Raw genomic sequence first — 19,614 nt, forward strand, 5'->3', positions numbered from 1 at the left:
ACCAAATCATTTCCTCCACCAGCAGCATGAAGACTGAGTGCATTGTGACACCTCATACATATTTAATAATAGCCTGATAGGCTGTCATTAACATCAAACAGCAATCTAAGTTTGCTACATTAAACATGACCCCTGTGTTAAGAGGACAATCACAAAGTGCCTCCAAAATCGAGCCTGTAAGAAATACCCACTGACTTGGACAAGGTGTAATGAGGCCAACTGCACTGAATAAGCTATTATTCACACAATGGATTTAAAATTAAAAAAATAAAAGGAAAAAAAAAAAAGCAGGGGAAAAAGTAAAAGCTTCAATGGGTCATAAGACCAGACATGCCACAAGGCAATCTGTCACAGAGTACTCATATTAATAACTGTTGTGTCAAAACTGAACATCCAAAAGAGAAGACAAACCTTCCTTTATGTTTTATGAAAAGTAAGCTCACAGAATTAATAATTCATGAGATGAAGAAAAATATTAGATTTGGATATAAATATTAACAGAATGCTGTCAACTTGTTTAGAACCAAATTTTGACTGTCCTACCTTACAATTATCAATCTAAAATGGAATGTTTTTCAAAAGCTAAAAAAAATCAGTATGAAAGTCATTAATGAAGAAATTAACATTCTCTATTCATGTAAGTCCTAAGCAAAACATCAGAACTCTGTTCTGTGCCCGGCTGTTGCTGAGCGGATGCTAATTGACTGGCATTACGTATTCCCAGAGTTACACTGTTGACAACAGTAATGTTGATGCGTACACAAGAAAGTACACCAAAGTGCCATACTAAAACCAAGACCTAATGGAAAAAGGGTAGGGAAAGAGGGGAAGTAGTTGCCAGATGACAAACAAAGATAAAAAAGCTAGTTAAAAGTTTCAGAACACAAAGTTCATACAAGGGGTCTTGTGTAAGTTTTTCTGATTAGTTAAAAAATAGGCATTTAAAAACTACAGAGGAAAGCAATTAACACATTAATGCACAACCATATATCAGTGTTTGCTGCATGTGATTTCAACCAAATATGAAATACATTTTCAGAATGTTTGTTAGTCTCAAGATAAAGAAGTATTGAACCAGACCTATAAAATGATGCAGTTATTTCCATTTCAACCTTTATATTGTCTGCTAAATCAGTTATCAGTTGAAGATCTAGAAGAAACTTCTGCCTTATGACACCAAACCTTCTCTGCTTTTACTGCCACTACAGAAAACAGAATATTGGAACACAAAACACAATTATGCCAAAAATCAGGAATGCTGTCAGAATGTATTGTTCTAAATGGCGGTGACAGTGCTTTTCTTTACAGTTTCTCTTCTTCTCCCCAGTGCTAATATATTCTCAGTCTAGTTATGTCCCCATCTGCAGTTACATTCTGGGCAACAGTGTTAAAATTACATAAGCATCAATATTGGGCATACATTTTTTTAAAAGTCAGTCCAAACACTCCACTTTTCTCTCCACAGTTCCTGACATTTTCACTGCCTTTCACCCAGTGATGAATGAGCATGCAGAATGAAAAGCCAAAGTTGAACAAGCTTTTATTTTTTTAAAAAAGTTAATTCCTACCTTTATCATTCTAGAGAGATCACCAGCATCAGCTAATTCCAACACTATGTTCAGTTCATTGTCTTCAATGAATGAGGCATAATATTTAATTACATTTGGATGATTCAGTTGCTAAGAAAGCAGAATAAAGCACATTTTAGTGTAGAACATCTCATCTTTTAAGACTGACAAATGAAACATTCTTATTTAGACAAACAATCCCTAAAAATCTACTTCACTATGATACACAAAGTATATGCTTATGAGAAACATTTACAAATATACATTTTGCAAGAATTTGATGGTGTTTTAGGATCAACATGATGACTGAAGTTGCAATTTTAGAGGAATTTTGCTTCAATGTATCTGTGCTATGCAAAACTTACCTGAAACAGCAAAGTAAAATTTTAAAAACAGTATTTTATTGTACATAGGACACGGCTGTTTACAATACTGTGGTTTTAGCAGAAACTTTACTTGAAAAATTACCCATTCTTCTATAGGATTTACTTCTGAATGTTAATTTTTAATACATGAAAGATTACAAAATTCCCTTAAATGAGGTTGTAAAAACTCTACACAGACAACAGTGGGCACCTGAACTATATCTATGAAAAACTTAATATACTTTGATGATGGCTATACATTTTTTTAAACAAATCTTTTACCTTAAGAAGATCTATTTCTTTGATACAGTCAGCACGGGCTTTGGCATCCATTAAATCAAATATCTATGCACAAGAGATAAGGCATTTTTGTTAAGTGATAAAAATATAGCAAATCTGGTGATCATTACCATTATTTCATAGCATCCATAAAGCAACTTGAGTTATGCAATTCATGTCAAGATGTAACATTGCAGTAAGAAGTATTCCCAATGTTCTGATATACTGCTATATTGATTCTTTTAGTCCCCTCATAGGAAACAGGTCCATTACAAGTAAAAGTTTTTCAATTACTTAATTGCCACCTCCACATATCTGTTCAATCACACAGCAATAATTCAGCACATTTCCTTCAAACTGGTTCTAAACCAAATGTCAGCTTCCTCTCCCATTTCTGCCACACCATTATCACAAACTGATTCTTTCTAGTACCGAGTATACCCTTTTTTCTTGCTACAACATTCCTTTTCAGTTCTAAATAATACATGTACTTTTACTCTCTCTCAGGATCAGAACTTCACTGTCACCTCCAATTCTTTCTCTGCCATTTCCTTCCCCTCACCAAGCAAAGAAATTATTTGGGTTCTGTAATTTGTTTACTAAAGCAACTTTTTCTAAGCCCTCATCTGTCACCTTGACTTTTACAGCCTTTTACAGTGAGACATTTCTGCTCTTCTTTTTTTCCCCCCCATCTCCCATCTGCTCCAAATTTCTTTGCAAAGTATCTCATTTTTGCCTCCTCCAGGTAACCACGTACTCTCCAGTGATTTCAGTTTTTGTCTGAAGTAAATTTTTCGTGCCATTAGAGTCCTTACCCATGTTCCACACATTATATTTAATCTAATGTCTTTCTACTTTCACTCCCTTTTTCTACCACCTTTAGGTTCCCTTCTCACATCACTTTTTCAGATGTGCATCTCTATACACTGCCACTGAGTATTCACCTTAGAAATGACCAAAATGTTACTCCTACAAGTAACCTTTCCTCTCTCATTTCCCATTTACTTTCTGAATTTCAAAAACAAAACCAAAAACCAACCACCACCACCCACCCACCCAAACAAACAAACCAAAACACTCATCAACTTCTGTGTGGTCTGCCTATTACATTTGGAGCTATCCAGAAGAATAGTAGAGACACACTATGAGTTTTAGTAATTGCCACAACATTTATGAGATTACCTTTTCCACTTACATCTTTTCAATGCACATCATTTCTTTCTAGATAGTCTCCAGAAAAAAGATGTATTATCTGCTGTGGAGATCACTGGTACCTGGTTCCATCAGCTCAAAATGATCAAAAGTTCAACAGCTGACAACTTCAATTTCGTATCTTGCCACCAACCCCGGAAACAAAAATAAGTATTAACAGCACTGAGTACTGAATGTCTGCAAAGAGGTCCTCTCTTAAACTGACTGCATAACAGTCCATGTGAATCACACCTTCTTTCACCCTCCCCAAAGAAGGAAGTCCACATATGATCTGTTAAACCTCATCTTCACTTTCTACACCACTGCACACAAGTTGTTCATGATTCTTTCAATCAAATGAAAGGAGAAGTCTAGAGACTTCATGCAAGAAGCAAAGTCCTCACAGAGCACACATGTGCTCTTGACTAGCCACTACTTCCCTCCAGACAACCAATCTTCTGTCTTCAGAACTGGCATAAGAAAAAACAGCCTGGAGTGGATACAAGATACAATTTTTGACAAAAAGACAACTCTAAGTCAAGAACTAAAATGCCAGACTTGTGTATCATAGAAGAAAAGGGGGAGGAGGAAGGAAAGAAGAAAAACTACTTACCAAGAAAGAAAGAGAACAAACCATCTCATAGCTACTTGTATATTAATGCCAGGATGATGGAAAATAAACAGACTGAGCTAGAAGCAATTATTCAAGGCATAGACTATGGAGGACAACAGAAACACAGCAGGGTAAGTCACAAGAAAGGAATGCTAACATTAAGAAATAAAGCAATTTCAGATGCAGTAGAAGAAAAGAGTTAGTACTATATATGAAACTACGGGTACAAGTATTAAAAGGTAAACAACACTGATGGAAAAGACAGAAAAGAGTTTATAAATTAAGGTTGGGAATTTAGAGAGGAGATTAAATAGCCTACATCTGTTACAGATCTCAACTATGAATGAAAAAACATTGCTCTTTAATCGTTTTGACAATAGACTAAAGTCCTAGTGTTTGGTACAGTCATGAAGGACTGTAATGATTTTCCTAGGAAACACTTAGGAAAGTTCTAAATATGATAGGTAGTAGAACATTAATGGAGGAAGTACAGGAAAGGCAGGAGATCATAACTGTCTTTCCATAAAACCTAAGAGATCAGCAAATGGAAAATTTTCTATGCCCTCTCCCAAAACCAATCAATGAAAGTGTGTACCAGGGAGCAGGGAAAAAAGGGGACAGGTATAGGAACATGTCTTGAAGCTTCACACTTTTGCTAAGTTCTAGATAATAGTGAGATAAGAATGTTCCTTACAAAGGATACAGATATTAAACAGAGAACTTGAAACACACTGGATAACCTAATCAAAGCTGCAGACAGAATTTTACACTGAAAACTGTATACAAATTATCTACTCCTAACATTTGGGGGAATTACCCAAAGCACAGTTTCAATATTCAAAACCAAGAGAGTTTCACTGTGTGAAAAACCAGGGCAGTTTACACTAATGTCTGTTCCAACATGCCAAGAGACATACTAACTTGCCCATGTACCATGAGTATTTCTCTACACACCTAAACAAGCAAATTTTGCAAGCAAGATATGTTTATAAGCTATGCCTCTGATAAGGACATAAATCAGTATTTCTCATAGAAATAACAAAACAAAAATAAAGCCCCAGACTCAGAACTGTGAAAGATCTAGGATCAAGGCACAGGAAAGAAAGACCAAGTTTTGTTTGTGTATTTTGGCTATTATTCCCAGTAATTCTAAACAGGCTAGAGTGGGTTAGACCAAGCAGCAGCTCTCACAAAGGACAGACTTAAGTTTTATAAACATGACTCTCTACACTTTTGCTACACTTCATACAGCAGTGACAAATTTGTCACAGCTTCAGCTAAACTGAATATTTCAAACATTACCTGAATAAAGCAAGACACAAAACTGAGTCTTATTTGATCACAGCATCACAGAATACCAGGTTGGAAGGGACCTCAAGGGTCATCTGGTCTAAACTTCCCTGGCAAAAGCACAATCTAGACAAGATGGCCCAGCACCCTGTCCAGCTGAATCTTAAAAGTGTCCAGTGTTGGGGAATCCAACCTTCCAATCTTCCCTGGGGAGATTATTCCAGTGGATGACTGATGTCATTTTCCTCTCATGTCCAATCGGAATCTCCCCAGCAGTAACTTTTACTCATTACCCCTCGTCTTTTCCATGTGACTCCTTGTAAAAAGGGAGTCTCCATCTTCTTCGCAGCCACCCTTTAAATACTGGAACACGGTGATAAGGTCTTCCCTAAGCCTTCTTCTCTCAAGGCCAAACAAAGCCAAACCTGTCAACCTTTCCTCATATGACAGGCTGCCCAGTCCCCTGATCATCTTTGTGATCCTTCTCAGGGCCCTCTCCAGCCTGTCCACACATGTTTTGTAGAATATGATCCTTACAACACAGACCATCTGAAGATCTACCGTATATCGTTCTTGAGGTTCTCTATTAGACTTTGGCCCAGATCTAACCTCAAAAGACTATAAATAGCATTTCCCAGAAACCCAGTATTTCATTTGCACAGGAGCTAACTTCCTCCAGCAATAACATTAGGGAAGAAAAACAACAACCCAAAACAACAACAAAAACAAACAAACAAAATCACCAATTCATGGCCTCTGAAGAACCTCTGCCATAATGTCCTGGGTTCAGCTGAGATAAGTTAATTTTTAGAAGAAGCTGGGAGGGGTCACAGTCAGGACAGTTGACCCAGACTAGCCAAGGGGACATTTGATACCATGTGATGTCATGCTGAGGATATGAACTGGGGGAGCTGGCAGAGGAGAGGAGGGATCATGGCTCGGAAAAGCACTAGGCACAGGGCTCCATGCAGCAAGCAACTGCACTGTGTATCACTCCGTATACTCTTACTAGTATTGCTGTTGTTATTATTTTCTCCCCTTGTGTTGTCCTACTAAGCTGTCCCCTCTCAACTCATGAGTTTTTACCTTTTTCTTCCAATCCTCCTCCCCATTCCAACAGAGTGAGTGCTTAGTTGCCAACTGGCCTAAACCATGACACCTATCATAACAGATTCAAACAGCTTGCAGAGATTTTCCTTCTGAATAGATTACCTTTCCATTTTGCCAAACTGCTGCAGTTCAGATCAGAGGCCACTAGTGTAATAAGCCCTGTCAGCTCACACAAGGAAGTTATTGTAAACACAATGAAAGAAACTCCGTGCTTCATCACCAGAAGATGACTCAACACTGAAGAATGTCTTACACTGAAAAATGAAAGCCACAATGTAGGATTTTAAGTTTAAGAACATCCTTTCAAGTGCACATCAAAATTACACAGCACCTGGCAGCGGTCAGAAGGCTTGTTTTGCAGGAGCTGCCGCAGACCCAATGACCACGCAGGAGAAGCTGCCCTCTGCTTGGTGTTTACTGCAGAACAGCCATCAAGGGAACAGTATGAAGTGATGTCAGTGCTTCCATCACAACAGTAACAGCTTATAGCTTTGCAAGCTGACTAATTCTATCTTCAGCTACTATATTCAGCAAGCCAACCTGAAAGGTCAGCTTATGCTCCCCCCTCTCTAACAGGAGTCTTACACACAGATCTATCTCACCCACCACGACTTGTAGCCCTGTAAAGACAGTACTGACATTGCTATTAGCAGGCCTCAGAGTGCCCAGAAACATACGGCCTAAGAACTTGCAAACTTTTGTCTGGACTTCTCTTAGTCTGCACTTACTATTTGAGCTTGGCTTTAAGATGTGGCAGCACATGCCTTGCAGCTGAGTGACTAAACAAAATCATTACAGTTAAATGACTTCTGTCTAACGATTTTAGATTCAGCTCAGCTTTGTGCAACTGCACGGTCTTAAGGAAATCATAGCTGATACAATAAAAGTCTAAGAGCGATTAACAACTGTAAGCTTCGGGATCAACACAAAGCATTAGCAACTGACTGCTTGAAAGCACCCAGCAAAAACCCACGTAAAGCCACCACCAGCATCCTCCTCCCAGCAGGGCTCAGGATACTGATGACGCTCATCGATTATTGGAAGCTAGCAGTAATTAAACTACAAGTAATTAAACTGCAATTACATCACTGTAATCGGCTAACAATAAACACAGCTGTATTTTGATTAGACTGCTAGGGCATTAATTAGACTAACAATAAATTCTAATTCTTGACTCCAATTACAAGGTCAGTATCACAGGGTAACTTAGCTTGGAGGTATGTTTCTCTAGTCAGCACAAATTGCAGTGTAATACACTCTTATTTAAAATTTTAATTATTTTTCCCCAATTTCTATTTTCAAGGACTATAATAAGATTTAATTCCTTTGTAGAAATGTTAGTTTACTGTGGAAAACCTAATAAGCAAAAATTACAGCAAATATTTTTACGATGTGCCAGTTTTCATGAAGTGTGTAATCAAAAAAATCTCATTGTGGTAAGCACTATACCTTAGTTAGCAATTATTGTGAAACTCCTGAAAACAATTAGGCAAATACAGCTGAAGAGACTTAAGAGAACATTTTGAAAGCCCTTCACAATTTTTTTTCCCACTTAAGTGAAGCAGAAAGTCTGTTTTTAGCTTGCAGTTTTTAATCTCCTGCTGCATCAACAGCATACAAAGGAAGAGTAGAAGGACAACCATACGTTGGTATTTATTCCAAAATATTCACTTGTGTGCTATGCAGCTAAGGGATCTCTGGTAACTGCACTGAATCACTTTGACAGTACCTTCATGTGAGTGTAGATTAGAATTTTATTCTTTCAGCATTCTAGAAATATCAGTTTTAAGTACTGTCAAGAGATATCAGTATTTTTAGAATGTTTCCTAGGGTATTGCAAAGATACAGAGTGGGAACTGTTCCCTATGCAGATGTGTGAACTAAACAAAGAGGTTGCAATACCTAAAATCAGCTTCCTGACTAAAGTTCTTACATATGTGCTCACACATAAAACTAGAGCTCCTAGAAAGCTACGTGCATAGCAAGAAGGTTTAGAAACATTTAACCACGAGATGGAAAACATCAGGCCTCAGCTTCTAAATGCAACCTGTATCTGATCGATTACCAGCTACCAATTTAACTTGCCACCTGAGGTAATGTGCCAAACTGGGAACCTACTCAATTCCCCTTGCTCTAAAGTTCACTTTTTCCAAGTTTTCCTTTTCAATACTGAAAAGGATAAAGGTCTTTCTAACCTCTCCATTTAAATGGCAATTTAACCAATTTCTGTTTGAAATTCTGTATAAAGATACCAAAGTATTTCCAAAGCAAAACACAGTCATGACTGCTCTAACATAAATCTACAAACAGATAAACAAAATAAAGACCTGAACGCACATAAATATTAAGAGATAAAGTACTGAATAGCAACAATGAGCATTATTTTGCCACCACAGCACTACTGTGCTGAGACAATACTGCTTCATAAAGTGTGAAATTACAAGTGCTTTCCTAAGATTAATTATCTCTAATTCAGGACTGAAGTAGCAATCCACTGACAACGCACAATGAATAATGAATGTAAGTGCTAGATAAAAGGATTCTTTGTCTGAATCTCTAACACAGGGGTCTCCAAATTTGGAATGAAAGGGAAAGAAGGGTGGAACAATGTAAGGCAGAAATTTAATGAATCTGGAATTTTGTTGAAATATGCAGTTTCCCATATTATTTTAATTTTGAGTAGCTAAGGTTTACTTAAAAAGTAGCTCATAAAGTGAACTCATACAGCCTTACTGAAGTCACTGACTTCAGATATTTACAACTCTTTTGCCCTTTAAGGATGTTTTGTGAGCGTTTATTCCAGTGTCTAGTTGTTGCTTGCCTCCCCCTTGGAAGTGAAGGGGGAAGGGGGCAAAACATCAACCCATCTGAAGTGCATGTGTACCAATGCACACAACACGGGTAACAAACAGCAGGAGCTTGTAGACGTGATGAAACAGAAAAATTACGATGTTGTTGCTATTACAGAGACATGGTGGGATGTCTCCCATGACTGGAGTGTGCCAATTGATGGCTACAAGCTCTTCAGGAGCAACAGACAGGGAAGGAGAGGTGGTGGGGTGGCTCTGTATGTTAGGGACTGTTATGATTGCTTCGAACACAGGTGTAGTGAATACAGGGTGGAGTGTCTTTGCATTAGAATCGGGGGGAAGGCCAACAGGGCAGATGTTGTAGTAGGAGTCTACTACAGGCCACCCAACTAGGACAGAGAGATGGACGAGATATTTTATAGGCACTTAGGTGAAGTCTCATGATAGCTTGCCCTTGTTCTTGTGGGCAACTTTAACTTCCCAGACATCTGCTGGAAATACAATGCAGCAGAACAAGACCAGTCCCACAGATTTCTAGAATGTGTGGGAGACAACTTCCTGATGCAACTGGTGAGTGAACCGACCAGAGAAGGTGCCCTGCTGGATCTCCTCTTTGTGAGCAGAGAAGGGCTGGTGGACAATGTGGAGGTTGGAGGCTGACTAGGGCACAGCGATCATGAAATTATTATTAATCTATCTATTCTTAGAGAGGTCAGGAGAGAGCTAAGCAGGACTGACATCCTGGACTTCAGAAGGGCTGACTTTGTCTTGTTTAGGCACCTGCTTGAAAGGATCCCCTGGGAGACTGTCCTGAAGGGTAAAGGGGCCCAGGAGAAGACCACCCTGGCTGAACAGGGAGCTTTGGCTGCAACTCAGGGAGAAAAGGAGAGTTTACAGCCTTTGGAAGAAGGGGCTAGCCACACACAGTGATTACAAAGAGGCTGTGAGGCTATGCAGGGTGGAAATCAAAAGGGCTAAAGCCCAGCTGGAAAGTAATTTGGCCTCTGCAATTAAGGATAACAAGAAAAGTTTCTATGTCAGTAGCAAAAGAAAGTCCAGGGATAGTCTCCATCCCCTGCTAGATGCAGGAGGAAATATGGTAACAAGTGATGAGAAGAACGCTGAGGTGCTTAATGCCTTCTTTGCCTCAGTCTTTAATAGCAAGATTAGTTGTACTGATGAAATCCAGCCTCCACAGCCAGAATACAGAGACTGGGAGAACGACCCCCCTGCAATCCAGGAGACAGTCAGTGACCTACTGCATCACATAGACATACACAAGTCTGTGGGACCAGATGGGATACACCCAAGAGTGCTGAAGGAGCTGGCTGGGGTGCTCACCAGGCCAGTTTCTATCATTTACCAGCAGTCCTGGCTGACCAGAGAGGTCCCGAGTGATTCGAAATTGGCCAGTGTGACACCCATCTACAAGAAGGATCGGAAGGATGATCCAGGAAATTACAGGCCTGTCAGCTTGACTTTGGTGCCCGGGAAGCTGATGGAGCAGATCATCCTAAACACCATCATGCAACACATGAGGGACAACCAGATGCTCAGGCCCAGTCAGCATGGATTTATGAAAGGCAGGTCCTGCTTGACAAACCTGATCTCCTTCTACGACAGGACGACCAGCTTATTGGATGAGGGAAAGGCTGTGAATGTAATTTACCTTGACTTTAAGCAAGGCTTTTGACACCGTTTCCCACAGCATTCTCCTGGCAAAAAAAGGCCGCTCGAGGTTTGGACAATTGCACACTTTGCTGGGTAAAAAACTGGCTGGATGACTGGGCCCAGAGAGTTGTGGTAAACAGAGTTAAATCCAGTTGGCGGCTGATCACGAGTGGTGTCCCCCAGGGCCCAGTTTTGGGACCACTTCTGTTTAACATCTTTATTGATGATCTAGACGAGGGGATCGAGCGCACCCTCAGTCAGTTTGCAGACGACACCAAGTTGGGTGGGAGTGTTGATGTGCTCGAGGGTAGGGAGGCTCTGCAGAGAGACCTGGACAGGCTGGAGCCATGGGCTGAGGCCAACTGGAGGAGTTTCCATAAGGCCAAATGCCAGGGGCTGCCCTTGGGCCACAACAACCCCCAGCAGCGCTACAGGCTTGGGGAGGAGTGGCTGGAGAGCTGCCAGTCAGAGAGGGACCTGGGGGTGCTGATTGACAGCCGGCTGAACAGGAGCCAGCAGTGTGCCCAGGGGGCCAAGAAGGCCAATGGCATCCTGGCTTGTGTCAGCAATAGCGTGGCCAGCAGGGACAGGGAAGGGATCTTACCCCTGTACTCAGCACTGGTGAGGCCGCACCTTGATTCCTGTGTTCAGTTTTGGGCCCCTCACTACAGAAAGGACATTGAATGACTTGAACATGTCCAGAGAAGGGCAAAGAAGCTGGTGAAGGGTCTGGAACACACGTCCTATGAGGAGCGGCTGAGGGAACTGGGATTGTTTAGTCTGGAAAAGAGGAGGATGAGGGGAGACCTTATCACCCTCTACAACTACCTGAAAGGAAGCTGCAGAGAGCTGGGTTTGAGCCTCTTTAGCTAGTAAAAAGCAACAGGACAAGAGGGAATGGCCTCAAGTTGTGCCAGGGAAAGTTCAGACTAGATATTAGGAAGCATTTCTTTACAGAAGGGGTTGTTAGGTGTTGGAATGGGCTGCCCAGGGAGGTGGTGGAGTCCCCATCCCTGGAGGTGTTCAAGAGTAGCGTCGATTTAGAGCTTAAGGATATGCTGTAGGTGGGAACTGTGCTAGGCAAAAGGTTGGACTAGATGATCTCCAGGGTCCTTTCCAACATAGATGATTCTGTGATTCTGTGAAGTGACCACTGGAACACTCGTTGCTCAGAACACCACACCATACCTGAGGGTGTTGTTGACAGTTCCGTTGTGAGGGTTACCTAACGTGGCAGTAGCAGAGATGTACTGCTTCTTCCACAGGCAGGATCTTTCAGAATAGTTTGGACCTAAGACTTAACACATGTTAAGAAACCTATCTAGAAGCTATTCAGACTCATACTGCTATGTTCATGGTTTACCTGTGGTTGATCTTTCCTGATGTTTCTTTGACTCAAAGTGTAGTTTAGACATTAATGAAAGTCAAGTGATGAAGATTTGCTTCTTTAATTCTAGTTCTATTTAGCTAATATTTCAACAGCATCTCTGAAACATAGTTCCATGAAAAATGAGGAAACCTTATTACTATAACAGTACCTTAATTACAAGAAGGCAAACCACACATGGGAGGATGAAACACAAAGGGGTACAATGAGAAGCCAAGACTCGACATACTATTTTGTGTATTCTGCTGGTTAAATTACTAGAAAGAAACTGCAAATTAAACAGTTTTCACTCTGCTACATATCCTACTGGAGACCAAATCAAGAATACTACTTCTTCATCTGGACTCAGCAGCAACTACAAATTCAGAAAGAGTGGTTTCTGTCACCATCTGCTTGTCCTTTCTCCCACAGCATCTTACTGCCACTTGCTTCTGCTTACGTTCAGTTCCACAAACATACATTTTGTACACATTAATGTAACATTTATCAATATTGTACATAATTCAGCCAAATAAAATTTTAAATAGCAGAAAATAAACATCCTTGTTGGAAAGCTTCATAAGAACTCAAAACTGGCAATCCTTTCAGAACAAATAATGGCCTGAGATCCAGTAACTCTTAAAGAGAGAATAACTGAAGAATTCTGTTACATCAGCCCTTGAAGGTAGAGACAAGCATGGGGAACCACTGACCAAATACAAATAAAGATAACAGCTATATACTCAACCCAGCCAGGAAAACAAAATGGGGAGGGGGTGGAGCAGACACAACTTGCAAGACTAGGAAGGAAAGCATGTAGCAGTTAAGATTTAAGATGAGAAAGGGCAGAAAATGGTAAAGTAGCAGAAAATCCCGATCTCAGTTATATCATTTAACACAAAGTACAGCATTTAGACACACTGTCTCAATGTGGAAATGCGGAAAGCAGTATACATGCACGGGTCTAAAATATAGAGAACAGAGCCTCTCACTCATGACAAAAAGAAGTATTTCTCCTGTTCTAGCCATGCTGAGCTTCCATTATTGAGGCATCAGAGCAGTATTTTAATAAAAGCAAATATGACTGAATTCAAAAGCAAGAAGCACCATCACAGAGCAGATCCACAAGAGCTCTGAAGAGCAATCATGTCTCACCAAAAGACATCTATGAAAACAAATTTCATGGTGAAATGAAGTATTGTGACTATATTTAACACAAATATTTCTATTGAATGTTAGGGAAGGTCACAGAAGCACAGTAACAATTAGGACGGTCTTCTGTCCAAATGCATCAGTTCTAGATGTCAACTATGCAAGCTGAAATGGCTGTGCCAAACACTCAGTGCTGCCACAAGTCTTCTCAAGTCCAGGTAATATTTCGTTTTACACTTAGGAACTTTTCCCCCTTACAGGTTAACTAAATCTCACTTTCCATTCAGATAAGTCTCCTAAATGCATCCAGCCTTCATACGGAAAGTGATTTTACACATCACAGAACATAGCCCCTTCTGACATGCACTAGACAATAACATTCAATGGGAAACCAACAGCATATGTTGGATACTTTAAGACAATCAGAACACTATCAGGATAAAACCATTTGAGAGAGTAACAACTCTTTAACCCTATTTCCTACCAACCACCAAGTATGTTCTTAGAAATTTATTAAATTATTAAATAAAAATTAAACAAGAAAGCTTTTCTGCTACAAAAACTATCACCCATATATGGGCATCATATCTTCATGAGTTAAAAAAAGAATCTTTTGTCAAACTAGGAAATCTGATGTGAGAATACAGCTATACATACTGACTTCTGAAATACTGTTAAGAGTACACATGCTATAATGCCTCTGCATTCTTAATGAAAGCACAGTTATAAAAATTTCATAGTTAACAGTGAAAGGCTGGACTTTATGACTTTCTTCAAGTACCAGGCATTCCACATCCACCTTAATTGACATGCATTTCAAGTCACATTTGACCTTTTTGGTTTCTCACACACTGAAAATGAAGGAAGAATTAGCCTAATGTTTTAAGACTGTTGATCAAAGTTCTTAGAATATATTTCAGCTTTTGAAGTAGTATATATCTGGCAGTTTTCCCAGAAGGGGGAACCAAGTCTCTTTTTTTATGACTGCCGGGACTAGCCCTGCCTCCTGGTGCTGCAGAACACAGGAAATCACAGAAATGGAACAGCAAGTCAAGATCTGACAGAGAAATTTACAGTGCATGCATTACCACAGCAATAAGAAAATTATTAAAATCCAGAAACACTAGAAAAGAATCTACAAAATCTGATACACATTGTTTTGTAATATATAAAGGTAACAAAAAAACACTTCAGAATTGATGGCAGTACTCTTTCAAGTAATACACTAAACATAACTCCAGAGATCAGAACTGAAATTACTTTCGATTTCAAAACTAAACACATTGTCAGGGAATTTTAAAAATAAATCCAGTAGAGAATTTTTTGAGGGTAACAGTCTCATAACAAACATCTCTGAGTAGCTCCAAACAAAAAAAAGAGAATGGAAGTAATACTGGGTAGATGCTTAGCTCAAGCTGCCTTTTGCCTATGTGATAATCAAAAAGTAAGTTTTTCATTTAAACCATCACTTCTGTTTTAAATATTTTTAAAATCGCTAACTACAAAGACAAAATATTTGAACGAATTAATCGGCCCATTTCTTATGCTAGAATTTACAAGGGTTTAATGTTTCTTGGCTGAAATAACTTAATCAGCTTGCTGCTTGCTCTTCCATTTTTTGTGACAGAACTGCTGCTTCACTACTGGTTAAAATTGTGAACCTGGAAATATTAAGGGACCTCAAGAAAAATATTTTGACCAGTGTAATTCACTTAATTCCATAGTGCACTCACATTTAATTACTATAGAGGGTTCCACACACAGATACATTATTCATAAACATCACAATACAAACTCAGTTGTATCCTAAAATCTGAAGGAAACACTGATTCAAGTATATTTTTGGTTTATATTTGTTGCAGGTAATTTTCAGTCTTTTGAAAAGAGTAATTCCTTTCAACAATTACAAGTTTGATTACATACACACCTTACTTGATTTATGCACTCTTGAAGCACAGTTACTACCTGAAAAACTACTTACAGACATTTAATTAAAAAATTGCATGAATTTGCATAATATATCCTACAATAGACTCCACTAAATATTTATATTACTTCTAGATTCCAAGCTTTGTTTAGGACTGTTCTTATACAGCTAATTTATATGTGCTATCTTTTCCCAACAACTCTGGACTTCACTTTCAAAACACTGGTTCACGAAATACTACAAAGTCACGTCATAAATTTTCCAAGCTCTTAATTTCCCCACTATCTAGATGTTAAGCATTTAGAAATTCATTAAGAGCACACCAAATGACATATGCCTTTCAAATTTAATTGTATTAAATCCTTTTAATATTTATACAATATGTCATCCTTACCTGGACCTTCTTCAGAGCCACTGGTACCCCATCCAACAGGCAGGTTGCTCTATAAACTTCACTGAACTGCCCACGGCCAATCTTCTTCTCTATTCGGAAGTTGGCAAGTGTATTATAGCCCATGTCGGGTCGCAAGGCTTTCTAGAATCAAAGGTATTAGAAAAAAGTTTGCATTTAAGTCAGTAAGACTAATCATGGCAGTGTAAAGATACATTTGAAAGAATATGGTTTAAACTATTAAACTTGCTTCATTCCAACACATTAAAATCAAAACTGTCCCAAGCTAATCACAAGATGTTCTAGAGAAAGCATTCATTATACTATTTGTGCAGTGAACATTTAAAATGATAATTTGTTGAGATCTATTTAAAATGTTTTCAGCCTATCAGGAGTCTGAGATATAGAAGAGAAGAAATCCCATCAGGCTTCAATTTGCTACATTTCCTTTTTATGTCCCAGCTCCCCCCCATCCAACAACAACAACAAAAAAAATCCCACAATAACCCACTAAACAAAAAGAGAGATAGCAATCAGCCTACATGACGATATTTAAGTAGCTATGCAATATATTTTTATATATTCTTCTGTTGCTCCAGAAATCAAAATATTAGGACTCTCGTTTTAACAAAAGTGGTACAGCATTAATGCTAGAATGCATTCCAAAGCGCAGGACCTAGCTTAATGAGATATTTATAGGGCTTTTAGGGAAAATGTCTAAAAATACACATTACTTCAAGATTTTAAATTCTCTACACTAAGCTGCAAAATACAGACTCTTTTAACTAGGCTATATTTAAGTAGTATTGTGTACTTCCCAGCTGAATTGGGAGTTGCAGCCTCTGTCTGCACAGTAACTTGACAAATATTAGCGTGAACTACTAAGGCTGTGTGACAACCGCATGCTGAGAGCAAAGTCTCACTAATGTGTTTTGGCATGCAGGTTTGTAATCACACATTTACATATGCAATGACCTACATTTGCATGTCAGATCACACACTGTCTTGCTTTATTAAGACCGGGCACCTCCCTGTGCTTGGCGGCCAGAGTGGCGAGAGAGGGCCAGAGGGCGGTGTTTTTTGGCAGTTGAGGGATGAACTGCCACCAAGGATTAGGCTGATATGGCCTGAGCATTAGACACTTCATTAGAGGTAATCTGTTTAACAGTGGGCAGTGTATGTAAACTTCACAGCCCATTTGCGGCACCTTTTCCCCCCCATGGCCTTTCTTCAAAGGGCAGCGTGGCTGAGTGACAGCTTGTCTCATCTGCTCCCTTGTCCTGTCATACAATTTAGATGTGGAGAGCTGACATGAGAAGCAACATAGCTGCACATCTCCAACTACCACTGGGTCTCTCCTTGCCACAATGCAATTTGTAGAGAATAAGCTTCTGCAGGATAAAGATTTCCTTCGGTCTGAGACCATAACAGAACAGATTATATACACTTCACTTATGATCACATTACATTGTATTCACTGAGTAAAACAGTGAGCACTTGGAATATTACAGTTTCTACAGAAGGGATATCTATCTTACAACATTTAAATAACCAATGAGTTGCTTCCTTTTTTCAGATTCATTTTTAAAACTTTTGGCCAAGGAAGGTATTAGAACAGCAAGAATATTATTCTTTTTTCTGCTCTGAATAGATTTCTGTAAGTTTGACTTCTCGACCATATATCCAGTTGTAGTCCTGAGCACCAAAGACGGGGAGAGGGAAGATCAGTTTAAAAATTTCTACTAGAAAGAGGTAAGACAAACATCATAAAATACTAATTAATTATGGCATGAATAATTCATTTATATGACAAGTAAATGAAGACAATCTTCAATAGAAACCATTTTCAGATTGGTTTTAGTTTCAGAAAAGAGATGATATGCAATATAGCAGAGCTGCCAAGGAAGGAAAGTATATATTGGTGAAAAGCCACAACAGTTAGTACAAGACATTCATGGTTAACTTCTAAGACCATGCCAGACAGCAGCTCTCAACTTTGCCAGAGCTCTCAAGAGATGTCCTAATGTAGTGTTTTCCCAAAACCTTCTATTTGCATGCAATTCCCTTCAACTTGAGATCTAAATTTTCAAAAGCACCTAGTGCCCCATAAAATATCAATGAACTGATCAAAGGAGCACACAAAAAGACAGCATGTTTCACAAATTTGTTAGAGACCACTGAAGAAACCAAAACATTCCTTCTTGCAGTAAGCCCAAGTGCATGTTGGTTTCTCCAGTGACTAAGCCTTCCCAGGAGGTCCTTGTCTTCTCCCACCGCAAGCTTCTCAGTATTGCTCCAGTACTGTGTGTCAGTGTACTATATTGAATCAAAGACTTACCTGGATTCTTTTTAAAAAGAAAACTCAAAACCAAATTTGTTTATTCTTTAATTATTCACATATTCAGTTCAAATGTAGCCAAACAAATAGTGGAATCGCAGCAATTTAGAGATTCTAATAAGCAGTTAAGAGTGGAACACGACAGGTTTTTCCTAATTGGGCTTTTCTGCCTTAGAAATTACACCACATATTTTAAAAAATGTTTAACCATGTTCCTTCTGTGAGGATTCTTAACCTATAAAACTAAGCTCTGCGATGTTGAGAGAGAACATTGAGCAGATTAATAGCCAGCTATGAGAAACAGCAGCAGAAAAATTATTTTCTCAGAGAAGTTACCAGTGAAATCCCAAAGGAAACTGCACTATTCAATACATATAATGCAGTAATAAAGTTTCTTTATAATCCAAACTTATCCAGACAACCAGCTTAAAATATGACTGCAAAGCCTTGGAGATGATTCTCTTAGTACTGAGTGCCAGGGTGGAAAACTATCATAGCAAAGCTAGCAATCAGAAACTTAATGGGAAATAAAACCCTCAAGGCAGAGAATCATGATTTTTAGATTAGCTATTACCACACAGGAAAAAAAAAAAAAATCTACAAAATACCATGGAAAAACTCCCTTGAAAAGTTAAACTGATTGGTCACTCACCATCAAAAAGAAAGCCAGGTATTTTTAAGGAAAGCATTTGAATGAAACAGAAAACAACATTTTCCACTAAAGTGTATTGTGTGCACACCGAATACCACGCATTGCTCAGACTCCTCCTTTTGAGGAGAATACAGGTGAACTAGAAAACAAAGAGCAGAATATCAATGCTGAGCAGAGATATGCAATGTCTTCTGTGTAAGAGACCTGTTAAATTATTGTTCTTCAGCTTATTAGAAAAACCACAAAACAAAACAGTAAGGTATATATGCTACCTTTGGTTTATGGCTTATCAGGTCTAGTAAGAGTCATGTTCTTCCTCTCTTCAGATGCTAAGAAGTTCCCATTCTCCTCTCGAGGAAGTTCTAGAATTTAAAGTCTACCATCAGACTACTAATCCATATTTTTCTACCTTCTTCCATAATCCTTTTTACAATATGCAAGAGGTTTAGGAGTACTTCGGTATTTGCATTTTTCAAAATGTCCCTGTGATGTAATGAAGTACAGTGTTTTAAGTTTGTAGATAACAAACTACAAAAGAGCTGTCAGGCACTCAATTCCAAACAGAAAATGAGCTTCTAACAGCACAAAGTCTAGTAGGAGGCCAGTAACTAGCAGTATAGCTCAGGTATCAATACTGGGTCCAATCCTACTCAACATCTTCATTAATGATCTGGATGACAGGGTAAAGCACACCCTCAGCAAGTTTTCTGATGACGAAAAACTGGGATGAATGGTTGATACGCCAGAGGGTCGTGCTGCCATCCAGAGGGACCTCAACAGGCTGGAGAAACAGGCTAACAGGAAACTCAAGCAGTTCAACACAGGGAAGTGCAAAGCCCTGCACCAGAGCAGCAATAACCCCATACACCTCCTGTACACGCTGGGCACTGA

General features: G+C 39.1%; 1 protein-coding gene across 1 annotated transcript in view; it reads right to left on the minus strand.

The window, feature by feature from the left end:
* Positions 1–19,614, minus strand: part of NEK7 (NIMA related kinase 7) — a 76,242-nt gene that overhangs the window by 39,642 nt on the left and 16,986 nt on the right. Inside the window, exons 3-5 of the mRNA XM_074907416.1 lie at positions 15,737–15,877; positions 2,216–2,278; positions 1,569–1,679 (exon numbers count right to left, since the gene is read on the minus strand). Of these exons, the coding sequence (XP_074763517.1) occupies positions 1,569–1,679; positions 2,216–2,278; positions 15,737–15,877 (315 nt within the window). The remainder of the gene's footprint in view (positions 1–1,568; positions 1,680–2,215; positions 2,279–15,736; positions 15,878–19,614) is intronic.

This window comes from Athene noctua, chromosome 5 (genome assembly GCF_965140245.1).
Source record: "Athene noctua chromosome 5, bAthNoc1.hap1.1, whole genome shotgun sequence".
Taxonomy (NCBI): Eukaryota; Metazoa; Chordata; class Aves; order Strigiformes; family Strigidae; genus Athene; species Athene noctua.